Consider the following 17,616-nt stretch of genomic DNA (forward strand, 5'->3'; position numbering starts at 1 on the left):
GTACCAAAGAAAACCACAGGGCTCTGTGGGCGCCAGGAGTTGAAATCGACTTGACGGTACACTTTACTTTCAAGCACATTATTCTACATTACCAAAGTAGATAAACCAAGCAGTGTAATACCATTACTAGGAAGCTTTTGGTCAACAACTCAGACAGGAATTGCTGTGCCATTAGGCCAAGAATCAATAAAGGGATAAAGATGTCCTGCTGTCATAAATTTTGTGAAACTGACTTAAAATGACATATTTACAAAAGTATTCTTGCCATTCTAAATAATCTTTGCTCCAGTACTGAGATTCAGGCACAAATTTATTGCTTCCTGGATTATAAGATAGAAAACAGTTGCATGTTATTTGCTCCACAGACTAGAAATGAAGAGAAATTAAATGTTTGCAGTCTGGTCAAAGTGCAGCCAGGTGATAAGAATTTGTTTAGTTATTCAGGGTTATCTGAATTATTCACAGAGAAATACCACCTGCATTTCAATAGTGGGATAATATATGTTCCCAAATGCCACCAAAAAGGTCAGAAACCAAGTCAAGGTTGAAATATGATGATAAGAAGAAACCCATTTACTGTCTCTCTCAGAAGACAGTAAATATTAATCTTTGATGCCAAACATGTTAAGTTTATAATTCTCTTATAAATAAATTGCAATCTCTCTCTGTGTCACACACAGAGACACACACACCCTGCTCTCTCATCTCAGACATGTTATTGCAGTGTATACACCATCTAATTGCTTTGGATCCAGAGTTACAGGCAATACTGAAGCTTGCTCCTCATCTTCGCTTGGGGAGTGGACAACTTCTAGTGGCCGAGTGATCCAGAAGCCTGCACGTTACAGAGACAGAGCAGTGCACAGCTAGCAACGGCACCTATTTTGCAAGGCAGAATAATCCCTGGGTGCTGTTAGAGGTGACTGACAGTCTACTCATCACCTTCAGTTAGGAATTGTTTAAAGTGGTTTTGTTTTCATTGTTTTTCCTTCCTTTTATGTGTCAGGTAGTTTGAAATTCAAAAGGGTGGGGATGCAGTGAAATGTGATCTTACAAAGGGAGGGGCCAAAGGCCTTATAAGGAGTGGGAGTGTTAAGCAAGGAATGTGGGTGTCTAAGCAGAGTTAAAACAATAAAGAAGCTGACCCTGTTTCAACTGAGTCCTCACATCATCACCTTTATTATTCCTATCAAGTACACAATGAAGCTGTTCTTGGAGAGCTAGTCTTGGAGAGGAGAGCTGGTCTTGTGGTAGCAAGCATGACTTGTCCCCATAGCTAAGCAGGGCCTGCCCTGGTTGCATATGAATGGGAGACTATAAGTGTGAGCACTGCAAGATATTCCCCTCTGGGGATGAAGCCGCTCTGGGAAGAGCAGAAGGTTCCAAGTTTCCTCCCTGGCTTCTCCAAGAGAGGGCTGAGAGAGATTCCTGCCTGCACGCTTGGAGACGCTGCTGCCATGTATTCTAGCCCCTGACCCTCCGTACTGCTGGAAGTAGTGGAACATCATCTGCATGCATGATCTGCACACCCAGCACCCTCCATTGATCCTCTGCGGGGAAGGTAATGTAGCAAAACCTTCCTCCCTGCCTGCCTGTCAAGTCCTTTTTACAGATCATGAGGAAGGGCTCACTGTGTCTCTCTGGAGATCTGACGTGAAGTTCTAGATCTATTGCCACTTTGGAGTGCCAGCTTCTTTGCTCTACTACTTTTGTAACTAAAGCAAATATTAAAAACACACGATCAGCATGTCCTTCTCCAAAGGAAATGAAACCCAGATCATACTGTTCCTGGAACTTAGTTGCTCCATGAAGAGCAATGGGGAACATCCAACAATATAAAATAATAGCTTACATTTTTAAAGCAATCAGTAACACTTTGGAAATTATTCCCTAATGTATAACTCTTGCCATTTGAATCTTGTGTTGTAGAATAAAGCTTGAAGGGTGGAGAGTGTTGGTTTCCTTTGTTAACACAATTCAGAGAGCAAACACAGCCAAAATATTTTCTTGCCCTTTCTCTTTAGGCACATCAGAGGTCAAACGAACATGTCAGTGTACCATTCTGTGGGTGTTGCCTGGCTTCACTGCTTTCCTTGGACACCTCTTTCCTAACATCTGATTCTAAACATATGTTTCAGACAGACTCTGTAAACATTGCAATCAGTCCTAAAACAATATCTTTTGCCTCATTCGGAATCTGCTTTTAGAAACATTTGGGACGCTTGTGGTGGTGCTAGTTCAAATAGCTGCAGCTAATTTCTGTTTTCTACATTATTATTTGAATCACTTTTCACTGGCATTATTAATACTTTCAGTGATACATTTTATCCATGAATCAAACTTCCCTAATTATGAATAAACAATTAGATGATTCACATAGTAAAATGCTAACGATGGCCCAGGACTTGTATTTTTATGAAGCACAAGTATGTTTGCAACATCAATTGTGTTTCCATTTTATCACAGAGGATCTTAACTGGGGACAACTGTAGTTCACCATTTCTCATTCACCGAATCTAACAGTGCCCAGCAGTCAGCAACATTTATCTCAAAACAAATCCCTGACTTCATGTGAAATCTCTCTTTAATATATCACCTCTGGCCATTAAAAAAAAAGGAGGGGGGAAGGGGGTAACTCTACAAGGCTGTTCTCATGTGTAGCTTAACCTGGGCTAGTGACGCCCTGCCAAGGTTAGGCCCCATGTGAGAACCGCTGGGATTGGGCCTGATCCTGGTTGTCCAGCACCGCCTAGCCTGGCTTTTAAGCCCAGCTCTTAGCCAAGGTTAAGGAAGCAAGTGCTCCCTGACCCCTGGCTACCAGCTTGTGGGCGAGCACAGGCTGCTTCCAGCCCAGCCCCATACAGAGACAGGTGCCTAGAGTGCCCGTCTCTTGGGGGAATCCCCAATGCAGCTTGTGTGTCATGTGCTGCATTGTGGACTTCACAGAAACCAGGACAATGAGTGGAGGGGAGCGAGAGATAGAGAGGCTATTCTCAGGACTGCAGGAAAGGGGGCTAAGGGAACCCAGTCGTGGGAACCGCCGGGAGCTGTGCAGCTCCCAGCAGTTAGCCTGCGTAAGTTCCCACCCACCGGCCTTAGGATAGGGAATGCCCCTTTACTTGTAAAGGAGAGTTCTCACTGCAGTCCCCTTTACAAGTATATTCCCAAACTGGTTTGGACCAGTTCTTTTAGAAAGGGCTGGTCCGGATTGAACTCGGACCGGCCGATCCAGTTCGCACATCCTATATGATGGACATGATGTTTGAATAATTATATATGTGTCGGGTCCTGTACATTTGTACATAGGTAGTACGTGCATTAAATATAATGTTTGAAGAGGGCTCATGTCAAAGTCCTTCTACTATAGTCGTTATAGTAGCATTCAGGGGCGTAACAAGGCTGGAGTGGGCCCAGAGACAGAATTGTAAAATGGGCCCCTCGCTGATACATACACACAAGGAGGGAAGGAGGGAGGCAGGGAGGGAGGGTCGAGAGACAGAGAGAGAGAGAGAGATATACTAGCCAGGTCGAAGGAAGAAATATGAAGGATCATAATGAAGGAAGCTCTGCGGGTGTTGGGGAGCCATGTGACTTGCCTCTGGGGGACCCCACAAGGCGTGGGGGGCCCCAGGCAGCTGCCTCCCCTTGCCTAATAGTAGTTACGCCCCTGGTAGCATTAATAACTGCCCAGTCTCCTTTGCAATGATAATGGATTTCTTTATTAAGACCCAGTATTGCTGCTGAAAAATTAGAGTCATGTTTCTTTTCTTTGAGGGTGTGTGTAATTCCCCACCAGGGTGGTTTTGTAGTAGAATCCAGCACAAAGAGAAAACATTCAGATTGAAATATCTCCCTTCCTACACATTTCCACCCTGGGCTATTTTTTCTCCAGACCTACACACATTCCACAAAACAGTTCTCTTGGTGACAGATAATTTAAGACAAACCACACACCTAAGCACCTTCATTTTGCCAGTCTGCTGAGGAAGTCAAAAATCAGAGGTTTTGCCTTCCTTTCAAATAAACATGTTTAAGGATATTTATGAAAGAGTGTGCACACAGCATAGTCCTTGGGCCTATTTCCTGATATAAAGACACCACTCTTTCAGTTAAAATGCATCATTCAGAAAACTAGTGGTGAATATTATGAAAATACTATGTGCTATTAATAACAACACCACAAATTCTACACCAAGTAACACATACTTGTGCCCAGAAAAGCTGGGTTCTGTCACCTATTAAAAATGTCCACATATCTGTGCACTGTTTATAATTTATTCTAGGGTTATTTAACCTTGGGCCCCCAGATGTTGTTGGACTACAACTCCCAGAATCCCCAGACATGGCCTTTATTCTGTTTCTGAAAGTAATAGGGAGGGCCTGTTTATTCTGTTTCTGAAAGTAATAGGGAGGGCCAAGAGCAATGTAGCAATTGCCCTGCTCACACAAGTCAGTGGGGCTATTCTTACGATCACAAAAATCGTTCTAGGAAAATCCTAGCCCGATTTTTATGATCGTCAGAACCACTGGGCTTGCAGCCGAGCCCGGTGGTTCTGGAGCGGCTAAGCCGCTCCTGTAGCCCGCCCCTTAGCCCGGGTTTGCAGAGCGAGTGCTCCGCAAACCCGGGCTATCTGCTCGTGAGTAGCCGCGGTGCGGCTCTGTGCCGCAGCTACTCGTGAGTAGACCCCCGGCTGGGAGGCTTAAAATCAGCCTCCCGGCTTGGGGATCTCTCCAGTATGCCCTGCGCTCTTGCACAGGGCATACTGGGGCTTCCAGGGGCCGCGCGGCCCCCGAGCTCCCCAGCCCCCACCGGCTCTGTCTCAGAGCCAGCCACCCAGGGCTCCCTGCTCGCTCGTGAGCAGGGAGAGCAGGCTTAGCCCGCTCTTCCCACTCACCCGTAAAAAACAGGTCTCCCTGATCGTGAGACCCGGTCCAGTGTCTTACATACTGCGCAACAAGCCTGCACCAAAGCAGGATGTGGGTCCAGTGCTTGCAGGGCACTTACCAGCCGGCTACTGCTCCTAGTGCAGGTGGTGAAGGCTCTGTGCTCATGACGCTGTGTGTCAGAACAGCTGCGCCCAACTCCCAGCATTCCCATGGGAAGAGAGGTGGGCACAGCTGATCTGATTCACAGTGTCCTTAGCATGGAGCTACCTCTGCCTGCATTAGAAGTGGCAATGGGCTGGTAAGTGCTCTGCCAACAGGCAGCCTGCATGCTGCTTGAGTGCGCAGCTCACTGTGCAGTATGTAAGCCACCATTTGCATGGTGGTGGATGTTCTAAAGGCCTAAGCTTTGGAAGTGGTCCCTATCCTGGTCCCTAGCTCACAATGGATATCCGATGGGCTTGAGTCTCTGAAGTACCAACCCATGTCTTCTGGTATTCTGGCATGCAGTCTTGGAGTGCTTCACCACCTAAAGACTCCCAAAGGACAATTGTGAAAATAAACATCTCCTCCATTTGATATTACTATGAAAGTTGTGGTGGTCCATCTCAATTCCAGTCGCAGACCATTGAGACTGCTCGTTTTCCAGACAGCGAGCATGAGCACAGGAGGGAGTGGTGTAAAATCCAATGGCTAACTCTATCTGGCTTCAAAGCACGTCAAGTTTTGAAGCCGTGAGGATGAGCCATCAGATTTTACACCACTTCCTCCCATGTTGAGGCTCGTGGATGATTGCCGCCGAAGGAGGTACTGCTGCGCAAGTACTACTGGGGGGTGGGGGTTAAGCCAGTTGCAGAAGATGGTTGTTTTGTGCAAGAACAGCAGAGTGTGGTGCAGCTAATTTCAAAAGCTGACAGGCAGAGATTAAGATATATCCGCTGATAATCACCTCACATGACACCTCAGAAAAAATGGAGCAAGCCCACAAATTGTTCTCAAAACTAAAAAAGCCAGCTACTATTTCCTAACGGACATACAACAATTTAAACCTGAAACATCCAGATAAGATCCAAATACAGGCTGTGGCTGTATGAACAGCACCTTGCTGTTCCCGTATGCAAGACAGTGTCAAAACCTGGATCATGCAAATGCACACCAAGCCTATATGTAGTCAAGCAATTTTAAGTTGCCGTCTGGAAAGCATGCATGTCTTAAATTTTTTATATCAACAATCTATATATTTAATACGCTTAGCTGGCATGCATGTCCTGGATTTAGCAGTGGAACTCTCACGAGAGTTCCTGGCATTGGGTGAGAGTTTGGGGGGAGGGGGAATGGCAGTGGATGGTGGTGGCGGGCCGCAAAACGGCCTGAGAAGGCAACCTTGGCCAGCCACCGGCGGCGGGATGACCTGGCCTGGTCAGGTCAGGCCATCCTGGGTAAGGGGAAGGAGGAGGCGGCCGCAGTTGCGGCAAAGCAAGGCCTGTCTGCTGGGGGCAGGAGGCGGTGGCAGGATGGCAGGCCTGGCCATCCCGGGTAAGGGGGAGGTGGCGGCAAAGCCTGGCCTGGCCTCCAGGGGTGGGAGGCGGCAGCAGGACGGCAGACCAGGCGGTCTCGGGTAAGGGAGAGGCAGCAGCAAAGCCCAGGGAAGCAGCGGAGAGACTGGAAAGGGGGTGAGTGGGAAAGAGAGAATGGGGGAGGGGGAGGATGCAGGAGAGTGGGGCAGAAGGGAGGGAGGGGGCGGGAGAGTGGGACAGGAGGGAGAGGAGAACAGCCGGCCCCAGTAGCTCTCTGTGGGTCGGCTAGTAATTTATTATCCTTTTTGCGCACATATACCCAGAGGCTCCTTGGGAATGGGGTACATTAACTGAATGTTATTATTACTAATACGTTAACAACTGTTTGAGTGAACCAATGCAGAATTGTTTCAAGATTTTGAAAATAAGAGTATGGGTTGATAGCTCATAGCCATTCATTTTGACTACGTTTAACCCCTCCACAAATAGTTAAAACAAGTTTAACTCCCACCCACCCCTCCACAAATAGGAGGGTAAACACTTGCTTGAACCACTATGGAAGACAGAGCACTAGTGTTTTCTCTTTTCTTCTCCTCTCATGAGATTTTGCCAAAAGCAATACAGTACAGCAAAAACAGAGTGTGACGCCACTTCTTAACATTCAGTATAAGCAGGTATATTCTATATAAAGCAGATCACTGTGTTCTGCTATGAATTGTTGAGGCGATTAGCAAGGAGCCACCTACCTTTTAACTTGAGGTCTACATTGTGCCTCAACCAAGGGTAGATGCCATAACTTGAGGAATCTTCAGGAATTGGATTATTTTCTATCCATCCTTCACAGGCAAACCGGAAAAAATTGTCACAGGGATCCACAGATGTGTTTAGTTTGCTTTTGATGGCTGCAGCTGAAAAGAGTCACATGATTCCATGAAACATCTTTGATATTGCAAAAATGCTATACAATAAGATTGTCCAAGATCTATTCAAATTCCCGTCTGAAGGTTCTCTACCATCTCCCCGATATTATCTATTCCTCTCCACAACATCAACCTATCAATCTCTTCTGGTTCCTGTGTTCATCCTGTCTTCAAACACAATCTCCCCTATTCTAAAGAAAACTCCTCTGTCAGGATGTCTTGGTTGTATGGGTTCCAAAACTCTCCTCTACATGCCTTAGAGCATAGGGGAGGGGGCTTTCACCAACCACATCCTTCTCCTACTGCTGAAGGAGATGTGCTGTTCCCGCCAACTGTTTTGACTTCTCTTACAATTCCACTTTTGACCCCCTACAATCTGGCTTCTGCCCTCTGCCCCACATTGAAACTGCCCTTATGGAGACCACAAAATATCTGTCAACTCTGTCCTGGCACCACAACATTTGCAATCATGGGGAGAATCTCTTCCTAAGTACAGTGTTTGTCTCCTCAGACAAATGCTGGATTTGGGGGAGGGACAGCAAGGGGTGCCAGGGTTCAGAGTGCCTTGGTGAAGGGGGAAGGGCTTGCCAGTACACTTTCAAGCATTCTAAAATATCCAAAGCCCTATTCAGATTTTATATTAAAAGGCTGCATTCACATATAGCAGTGAAGAGCAGGACTTCTAATTCCACCTGTGCCTATCACTCACTGCCTCCTCCGCACATGGATGCCACACATGGATACACTGGCATGTGTCTGAAGAGCTGAATGCCATATCTGTTATGGCGGGCACTTCCATCTCTCCCACTTCTATGGCCCCAATCCAAATTGGGATTAAAGCTTCACCATACAGCAATCCTGATCTGGCACAAGTGTTATGTAAATTTACCAAAAAACAAACAAACACACACACACACATAGGGCCAAACAATGAGGTTAACACCATTGTCTAAAACGTAGTCCTATGATAGTAGCCTATCCAGCAGTCTTTGCAGCCACAATTCAAGTGAACTAGCTTCACAGGAAGGGCTTTGTAGGCTTCCTAAAGCCAGCATAGCATAGTGGTTAGAGTGCTGGACTAGGACTGGGAAGACCCAAGTCCAAATCCCCATTCAGCCATGAAACTCATTGGATGACTCTGGGCCAGTCATGTATCCCTCAGCCTAACCTACCTCACTGGGTTGTTGTGAGGATTAAAATAAGCATGTACACCTCTCTGAGCTCCTCGGAAGGACAGTGGGATATAAATGTTTTTAAAATATAAATAAATAAATAAATCTGGGTGGCCACTGAGAAACAGGAAGTTGGATTCAATGGACTTTTAGTGAAGTTGGAGTCAATAGACTTTTAGATCCAGCAGGACAGGGTTCAAATGAGGCAGCATAAGAACGTACGAACAGCCCTGCAGCATCAGGTCCAGCATCCTGTTGCACACAGTGGCCTAGCAGATGCCCCTGAGAAGCTGATAGGCAAGGGGTGAGGGCATGTCCTCTTTCTTGCTGTTGCTCTCCTGCACCTGGTATTCAGAAGCATCTTGCCTCTGAGGATAGAGGTGGCCTATAACCACCAGACTAGTAGCCATTGATAATCCTGCCCTCCATGAATTTATCTAAGCCCCTTTTAAGGCCATACAAGCCACCACCACATTCCATGGCAGAGAATTCCATAGATTAATTATGCACTGTGTGAAAAAGTACTTCCTTTGTGGGCTCTAAATTTCCGGGCTTTAAGTTTCATGGGATGGCCCTTGGTTCCAGTGTTATGAGAGAGGGAGAAAAATTTCTCTCTGATCACTCTCTCTACTCCATGCATAAGTTTATGCACCTCTATCATATCTCCCCATAGTCACCTGTTTTCCAAACTAAAAAGCCCTTAGATGCTGAAACCTTGCCTCATAAGGAAGGTGCTCTAGGCCCCTGATCATCTTAGTTGCCCTCTTCTGCACCTTTTCCAGTTTTACAATGCCCTTCTTAAGATACAGTGACCAAAAGTGTATGCAGTACTCCAAATGTGGTGGCTCTATAGATTTGTATAAGGGCATTATAATATTAGCAGTTTATTTTCAATTCCCTTCCTAGTGTTCCCTAGCATTAGGGCTGTGCACAAAACCAGTTGGTCCAGTTTGTTTTGAGTCTGAACCAGACTTGAACTGGACTGGGCCAGTTCTGCTTTTCAGCCCTTCAACCCCGCTGGCCCCAGTTTGGGGGAGGTCCACAGTTTAAAAAAAATTAATCTGCTTACCCACTCTGGGGGTTTCTCCGAGGCCACGGGGAGGTCTCCAGAGGTTCCCCCTCCCCCCACCAGCCTCCATTACTGCAAGAATTGCCTGGTTCAGGTGGTCTTCGGTGCATTCCAGGCCTGCCCTCTGTCATGGTGGCCATTTTGGAAGCTGCCACGCATGCCCAATAGGCCTCTGCGTGCCCAGGGCATGACCCAGGCCATACAGAGGCCCATTGGACATGAACAGCAGCCTCCAAAATAGCCACCACAGTAAAGGGCAGGTCCAGAATAGGCTGAAGAACATACAAACTGGGTGATTTTGCCAGTAATTGATGCCTTCAGGGTGAGGGGGAACCTCCAGAGACACCCCCCCATGGCCTTGGAGAAGACCCCCAGAGAGGGTAAGTTGATTTTTTAATTTAAAAAATCATACTTGGAACCCCACAGACAGGTTGGGGGGTTCAGCTTGATGCCGACCCGAACCCAGGGGACGGTTTGTTTTGGCATCATACCATCAAACTGAACCGGTTCGGTTTCGAACAGGTTCATTTCTGAAAATGTTCGCACATCCCTACCAAGGATGAAATTGGCCTTTTTCACAGCTGCCATGCATTGAGTCGACACTTTCAACAAGCTGTCCATCACAACCCCAAGATCTTTCTCCTGGTCAGTCACTGACAGCTTAGATCCCATCAGCGTATATGTGTAGTTGGTTTTTTGCCCCAGTATGCATCATTTTACACTTGCTTACATTGAACTGCATTGCCACTTAGTTGCTCACTCATCCAGTTTGAGAGATCCTTTTGGAACATCTCACCATCTGTTTTGGATTTCCTTATTTTAAATAGTTTAGTGTCATCTGCAAATTTGGCCACTTCACTGCTTACCCCAATTTCTAGATCATTTACAAACAAGTTAAAGAGCACTAGTCCCAGTACAGATTCCTGGGGGACCCCACTTCTTACTTCCCTCCATTATGAAAACTGTCCATTTATTCCTATCCCTGTTTTCTGTCCTTCAACCAGTTACCAATCCACACATGAACCAGTCCCTTATCCCAGGACAGCTAAGTTTATTCAAGAGCCTTTGGTGGGAAACTTTGTCAAAAGTTTTTTGGAAGTCAAGTATACTGTGTCAACCAGATCACCTTTAGCCACATGCCTGTTGACACTCTCAAAAGAACTCTAAAAGATTAGTGAGGCAAGACTTGCCATTGCAGAAGCCATGCTGGCTTTCCTTCAGCAAGGCCTGTTCTTCTTAACAAAATTCTTAACAATTTTGTCCTTAAGTATGTTTCCCATCAGTTTATATAGTAACAAAGTAAAGCTAAATGTCCTGTAGGTTCCCAGATACCCACTGTATCCCATTTTTGAAAATTGGAGTTACATTAGCTACTTTCCAGTCCTCTGGTACAGAGCCTGATTGTAGGGACAAGTTACATATTTTTACTAGGAGATCAGCAAATTGAATTTCTTCAGAACTCTTGGGTAGATGTCATCTGGATCTGACGATTTGTTGTTGTTTTTAGTTTTTCAAGACAGTTTAGAATATCCTCTTTCATCACCTCAAATTGGCCCTGTTCTTCAGACTCCAAGCCTGAGAAGCTCAGTTCCAGAGCAGGTATATGGTCAGTATCCTCCACCATGAAGATAAATGCAAAGAACTCATTCAGCTTCTCTGTAATTTCTTTATCCCTTTCATGCCCTCATCTTCTAAGGGTCCAACCGCCTCCCTGGCAAGTTTTCTGCTTTTGATATATTGTTTAAAAGTTATTCTCCTTGACACTTCTAGCTATATGCACTCAGCACCACTTCTGATTTACAGAAAAAGCTGAGATGTTGATTTTATAATTCAGAACTTTCCAAGGCTGCTTGAGGAGAAGCAGTAATCGACTCTTGAACACATTTCATATGCCTCCACACCAATGTACTTGAACTATAATGCAAGAAATAAAAGACATCACTTACCAGCTTCAATGCATTCTGAAGTCAAGCAATACTGCTGTTTAGAGTTAAATTTGATAAGACCTTGACTAACTGTAAAAGAGAAAAGCAACATGAATGAGCATTTATAGCACCAATTGATTTCTTTGACTCAAAATCATCACGACACATGTAGCAATGGGATCTTTCAGAAACACACACATACAGCTTTCTCAATACAGAATATTTTATTACTTGTGCATTAGTAATCAGGTGACACTTACTCTGTTACTAGTCAGTGGCTGACATCCTGATGAAAGAAAAGCAGTGAAAAGTGGGTCCTTGCAGTTGAAAGCTGCTCCTAATACAGCTGGTAGGTTCTTCACTACTAGAGTGTGTGATGGCGGGGGAGTGATTGTCACTTATTTTCTCTGCCTTCAGCCATACTCTGTGCCTTCAAAAAAAATGTCCCTGTGGGCTGCACGACCCTCAGGGACATATCTTTTTAAAGCACCGTGCACATCTGAACGTAGGGAAGATAAGAGAAATGATCTCCACGGCGTGGATGCATCTTCCTGCAACATCTGCATTGTGTTAGAATGTCAACCACTGATTTGATTCACAAGTGAAGTTGGCAATGTGTGATTTTACCATCAAGAAGACAAATGGTTTGGGGGACAAATACAACAATTAGCTGCACCCACCAATGATTACCTCTGGTGTAGGCAATAGGTACCTGTTTACACCATGATTACTTCTCTTGTCATACAAGCATTAAATTGGTCAATGTGTATATGAAAAGAAATATTGGTTGACAGGTAGACTAAATTCCTCATGGTTAGTCTCACTGAAATTAATAGTTAGTCATGAGTATTTGTGTTTATTCTGAAAAATTGTTTTCCTGGTGTAGTCATTCTGTGCAGTTTCTTGCAAAAGGATCACATTGAAACTAATAGTCCCAGTTGCCAACAGGATTCACAGCATCACAGATCCCTAACGCTGAGCCCCAGGGCTACTGCAGAGATGGAACGCAGCCCTGGCACTGGTAAGGATGGGTGGAAGTCCTAGCAATGCTTTTGCAATTTTATCCATTGTCACAAAATCCTACCAGCATTGGGATGCATTCTGACCCTGCAACAGCCCAGGAGCACACAGCATTACAGAACTGTAGCATTGTACATCACATGGGCTACTGAAATTAATGGAAGAAGTTAGTCATGACTAACATGTCCCATTAATTTCAGTGGGACTGCTCATGAATTATTTAGCCTGAATGCCAGCCTTTATAAATAATCATAGATGTGGAGTCAAAACCAGCTCTGAATAGTAATAGTAATTTTTCAATATGGCTGCCTATTGGTGTGATAATCACCCCATGCAATAGACATGAAAGCTGTGGTTTTCAGGAAATCCTATGCACCACCAACCTTGACAGGATTGTACATACATATATTCAGAACATGGAAGGGAACATTCAGCATATCATGTGTACAACATCGGCAGGAAAGTTGCTGCTAAATCAAAATATGCTTTGCACTTTACTACAACTGTATGGTATCATAATTAGAACCAATGAACTGAATTAAACTCCAACATAATGAACTTCAACCTAATGTAAGACAATTTACATTAACAATATAAGCAGAGTTATTGCAGTCATCAACACATTGACACAACCCAGTACATAGCAGCCTATTTTTGGTCATTCACATTTAATTGACCCATCTTTCTTCTCCTGGCTGCAGTAAGAGACCCTCTTGTAATCATAACATAGGAGCTCAACACAGTTGTCCAACTATCCCAGAACTCACTGCAACTTACTTCTGAACAAACATGCATAGGATTGCAGTGCTCATTAAGCAAAATAAATACCCACAAATGCCTTTATTTGTATAATACCCTAATTATAATCTGTAGAGGGGATGATAATTTGCTAAAGGTGCTCAGTAGGGAAAATCTGCTCTGTTAAAATGGCTTACTCAAAGACCTGTAAGTGTCTTTCAATATTTCACTTTCAATTTTCCTGAATACACAAGAATAATAACTTTCCTAAGGCAAATAGTTTTATTAGTATTTAGGAAATTATTATTAGGTTATGCTGGTCAAAGACCAAAATAAAGACTATGCTATGCTATGCTATGCTATGCTATACTATGATTAGGATTTTTCTATACAGCTTTTCAACAGAAAGTTCACAAAACATTTTACACCTAGTCCTGCTAGTCACTATGGCACATATACTACACTACTATTTATATCAGGTTATACTTGTTTAACTGTCAGATTTCTTCCAAAGAATCCTAGGAATTGTAGTTTAATGAAAGCACAAAGAATTTTCTGTTAGAGATCTCTAGTCTCCTTCATAGTACTACACTTCCAGGGTTTCCAGGAGCTTTTTCAGATGGCAACTTTACCACAACTTTATTTTGGGAGGGTGGGTGTGCATTCCTATATTGGCCAGATTTATCCTGAAGTCCATGCAATATTTCAGAGAGCACTTTACACAATTTGGGTTTCCTCCTCCATACTGGAACCTAGCCTGAATTATGTAAAATTAACAATTTGTCAGGGTAAAAATAAATAAATCATATTTTTGTGTTGGATAATCCATTATTCCCCAAACTTGCAGGCAAGTAAACCCTTCTGTCTGAAAAGCCTCCAGGGCATTTTCCGGACTACAAGAATTGCAACGGGTAAAGCATTGCAAAGTGTGATGGAATAGTGCAATAGTTTAAAACCAAGAGTAAAGTGTCATTCAATGCTTCATTGTAGGCTGGTGGCCATTCATATTTTCCATCCATTGCAATGTGTTTTCAAGGCAGGACTGTCCATATTCTCCTTGAAATGTATTTATCTGCCCCTCCTCCTGCTCCATTTGCACATGCAATGGAGTTGCATGGTGGGTGGGGTGTGTGTGTGACATGAAATTTTTTGGGCAACTTCTCAGCTGCCTTGCACAAATCTGCCACCAGGGGGAAGCGCTGTTCCAAAACAAAAATCTAACTGTCTTGCATCATTCCGGTTTTGCATAAGCAATAATGGGGGGGAGGGGTGTTTAAGAGGGGGAGTGGGGTGCGTGAGGAGATTCTCTGGAGTGACAAAACAAGGGGACTGCTTATTGTAGGTGGGGGGGAGAGCAAATGGGAATCCTGTGGCGAGCCAGGAAGGGGGAAAGACAGGAACTGGCATCTCTCCAGAGAAATAAATAAATAAATAAATAAATAGGAGGGAGGAGGGGGAGAGGAGGTGAGGACTCCTCCAGTGAGGGTTGTGGGATTGCAACAGAAGTAAATGAATTATGTTTCAGTTCAATGGGTTTTCTTTTAAGTAAGTGACTGTTCTCTCTCCCTGCCCTTTGCCTTGTAGTAAGCAAAAGAACACCAGTGGAAAAATAAGAATAATAATAAAGCCCCTCCAATCTCCTCCCTCCCTGTCTGTCTCTCTTCCCCTTCTGTGTTGACAAGTTCAAGTTATATTGGAAGCAAGCGGAGAAGGAGGGAGGTTTGGGATCTGTGGGGATGAACGGAGGGGAATGCTGAGATTTCTCCCTGCCTGTTTCTCTCCCCGTGGTGAGGAGGTGGAAGAAGCAAGCACGAAGCATGGGTGGTGGTGGTGGGGAGAACTTCCATACAACAACATGCTGCAATGCATAAACACCATTGCAAGCCTCCCTACCACAACACTATTACCACTTTATAGGGCCATAAGGCATCATTAAAATTTTGAACAAGCAATACAGCAATACAGAGGGGCACTTATTGGACACGTGGCAGTCTGTAATCTGGAAAATGCCCTGGAGAGACAAACTTTTTGTTAACCTAGTTCACATTCTGGTGCAGATGCAACCATAGTGTTGCCTTTTATTGTCCCTTTACAACTGACCCATACGACCACAATACAAACAAATATATCTCAGATATATTTGAAATTATTAATAAATAATAATTTATTATATGGATATCATAATTAAATTATTGCCAACATTTGACCACAATAACATCCAGATATAGGAGAAGAAACATTTCTTTCGCAGCTCTTACAGCTCTAATTAATACATTAGATGGAGAGACTCTTCCCCTTCCCAATAAAGATTTCATAATTCATTTAGCAATCTTTTAACTGTTCAGAAACATTTCTGTATGTGCTTGCGCAAGCACGCAAGCACTATCCAGACCACCCATGCATTTCTCAACAAGAATGAAACTGAAACAGAATGGAATGGGCATTCAAAATGAATTCACAAAGTGTATACATTACATTACATACATACAATGTGTCAATTACTGACACACAAAAGACATTGGCCACTTTTGTTAGACAGAGTGCCATCATGGGGAAAGCTTGAGGAGCAACTCCTCACTTGAATTCTTTTGAAGGGTGTGGGGAGGAGAGACAGTTTGGAATAAAAATATGTTTTGCTAGTAGTTCAGTAAAATGAGATAACTCCTCAAATGCTTAGCGGTGTTAGCGGGGGGATCAGCACCCCTGTATTCAGAAGTTATATGTTAAGTATCAGCATTCTGGAGGTATAACTGTCCTTCAAATGCCAAGTCAAGGTGGCCCTCTTCCGGAAGGCTTTTGTGTTGCTCCAGTGACTGTATTTCTCTGGTTAATGTTGCTATTAATTTAGTTTGTATCATTTCTTAAATGAACATGTATGTTTTTGTATTATTTTCTATTGCTTTTCATATGCTTTATTAGCTGCCTTGGAAATTTTTAGTGGAAAGGTGAATGATAAGTATTTTTATATATAAATGCCAATGTCTATCCAAATGATGAAAAACACAACTCTTCCTATGGAATGAAAATAGTTCACTTAATCTTGTGTTACAATATTCATAGACAATATTAGGGTGACATCCTGAGGACCTTTAGCTCATCTAATCCAGTCTTTGTGTGGTCAGGATCCTCCATCAACACTTTATTTTATTTTATTTTATTATTCCACTTCTCTATTAAAAAGTTCTTAAACTGGTTTGTGGAGAAAAAGAATAAATAATGAGATGGCCCCCAGTCCTCAAAGGGCTCAAAACCTTTAAACAACAAGCCACAAGGTAGCCACTAGTTACAGCCACTGGAGGGATGCTGTGCTGGGACTGAATAGGGACAGTTGCTCTCCCCCTGCTAAATATAAAGAGAATCACCACCTTGAAAGGTGCCTCTGCTCAGTTAGCACAACCTCATTCACAGTTCCAGCTGGGGGGGAGTGAAGTGTGATTAGCATAGGACATCCAATATACACAAACAGCAATCCCATTCTAGCAGTACTTTTGAAGAGCATTGACAAAAGCTTCACTTGTGCTAGCCCCAAGTATTGAAACTTACCCAGGAAAAGTACAGTGCCAAGCACGGCTGTGCTGCTCACAAACACACCAAGGGCTATTCGGAGAATTCTGCTGGCTGGTTTCTTGCTGGCTGGCATTGAGCTCCCTGCTGCCTCTCCTTCCATCAGGATGAATTTACAAAGTTTTCTGGAAATAAAAAGTCTGCTTTCCTTTCTACTGCTGTTTGTTTCTGTTCAGCTACAGAGAAGTCCCGTCCATGGCTGCTCTATTCCAATCACTCTTATTTATTATAGCTAAAGTTGCTGTCAGGACCCATTTCCAAGTCCCTCAATCTTCCCAAGGTTGGGGGCGGGGAACCACATAAGATGCAGTATTAAATTTCTTCTCTGAGAAAAGACATACAGAGACCAGATCCCTTTTATCAGCAGTTCAGGGCAGAAACACTTCTCAATGTTGCCCAAACAGATTGTACTGAGCAATATATATATATAAATATCTCCTTTCCTATAAAAAACTGGACTTCTGACCAAATTTTGCAGGCACTAAATTAACAGGAGTGTTTTCTTGCCCCTGTTTAGGAAACCAAATGATCTGCTGGCCATATGTCTTTTTCAGCCTAGCTGCCCCATTTGTCTTCATTGAAGAAACACATCCTCTCTAAGTGCATTCCCTTCTTAAAGCTTGCAAGGCGTTTGGGGGAAATCTTATAGCATTTTTATTTTGGGAGCTTTGTGTATGACACCAAGTGCCAAAAATAGGAGCCATGCTTAAGTACAGGGCAAAGCAGTTATTAAAACAACTTCCAGAAGGGCTTTAAAAAGCACACAGGCAAGTGATATTTCCGTGTGTTGTGGTACTTTTATAAGCC

General features: G+C 43.8%; 1 protein-coding gene across 2 annotated transcripts in view; it reads right to left on the minus strand.

Moving 5' to 3' along the window:
• The window catches only part of PHEX (phosphate regulating endopeptidase X-linked), a 178,266-nt gene extending 160,852 nt beyond the window's left edge, over positions 1 to 17,414 (minus strand). The window contains exons 1-3 of one of the 2 annotated variants that reach the window (XM_053305270.1): positions 16,789 to 17,414; positions 11,509 to 11,577; positions 7,148 to 7,309 (exon numbers count right to left, since the gene is read on the minus strand). In XM_053305270.1, coding sequence (XP_053161245.1) covers positions 7,148 to 7,309; positions 11,509 to 11,577; positions 16,789 to 16,912 — 355 coding nt within the window. In that variant the 5' untranslated portion in view covers positions 16,913 to 17,414. Of the gene's footprint in view, positions 1 to 5,005; positions 5,060 to 7,147; positions 7,310 to 11,508; positions 11,578 to 16,788 lie in introns of those variants that run through there. The other variant, XM_053305271.1, reaches the window with a different exon arrangement.
• Positions 17,415 to 17,616: the final 202 nt, after the last annotated feature.

The sequence above is a fragment of the Hemicordylus capensis genome, chromosome 3, assembly GCF_027244095.1.
Source record: "Hemicordylus capensis ecotype Gifberg chromosome 3, rHemCap1.1.pri, whole genome shotgun sequence".
NCBI lineage: Eukaryota > Metazoa > Chordata > Lepidosauria > Squamata > Cordylidae > Hemicordylus > Hemicordylus capensis.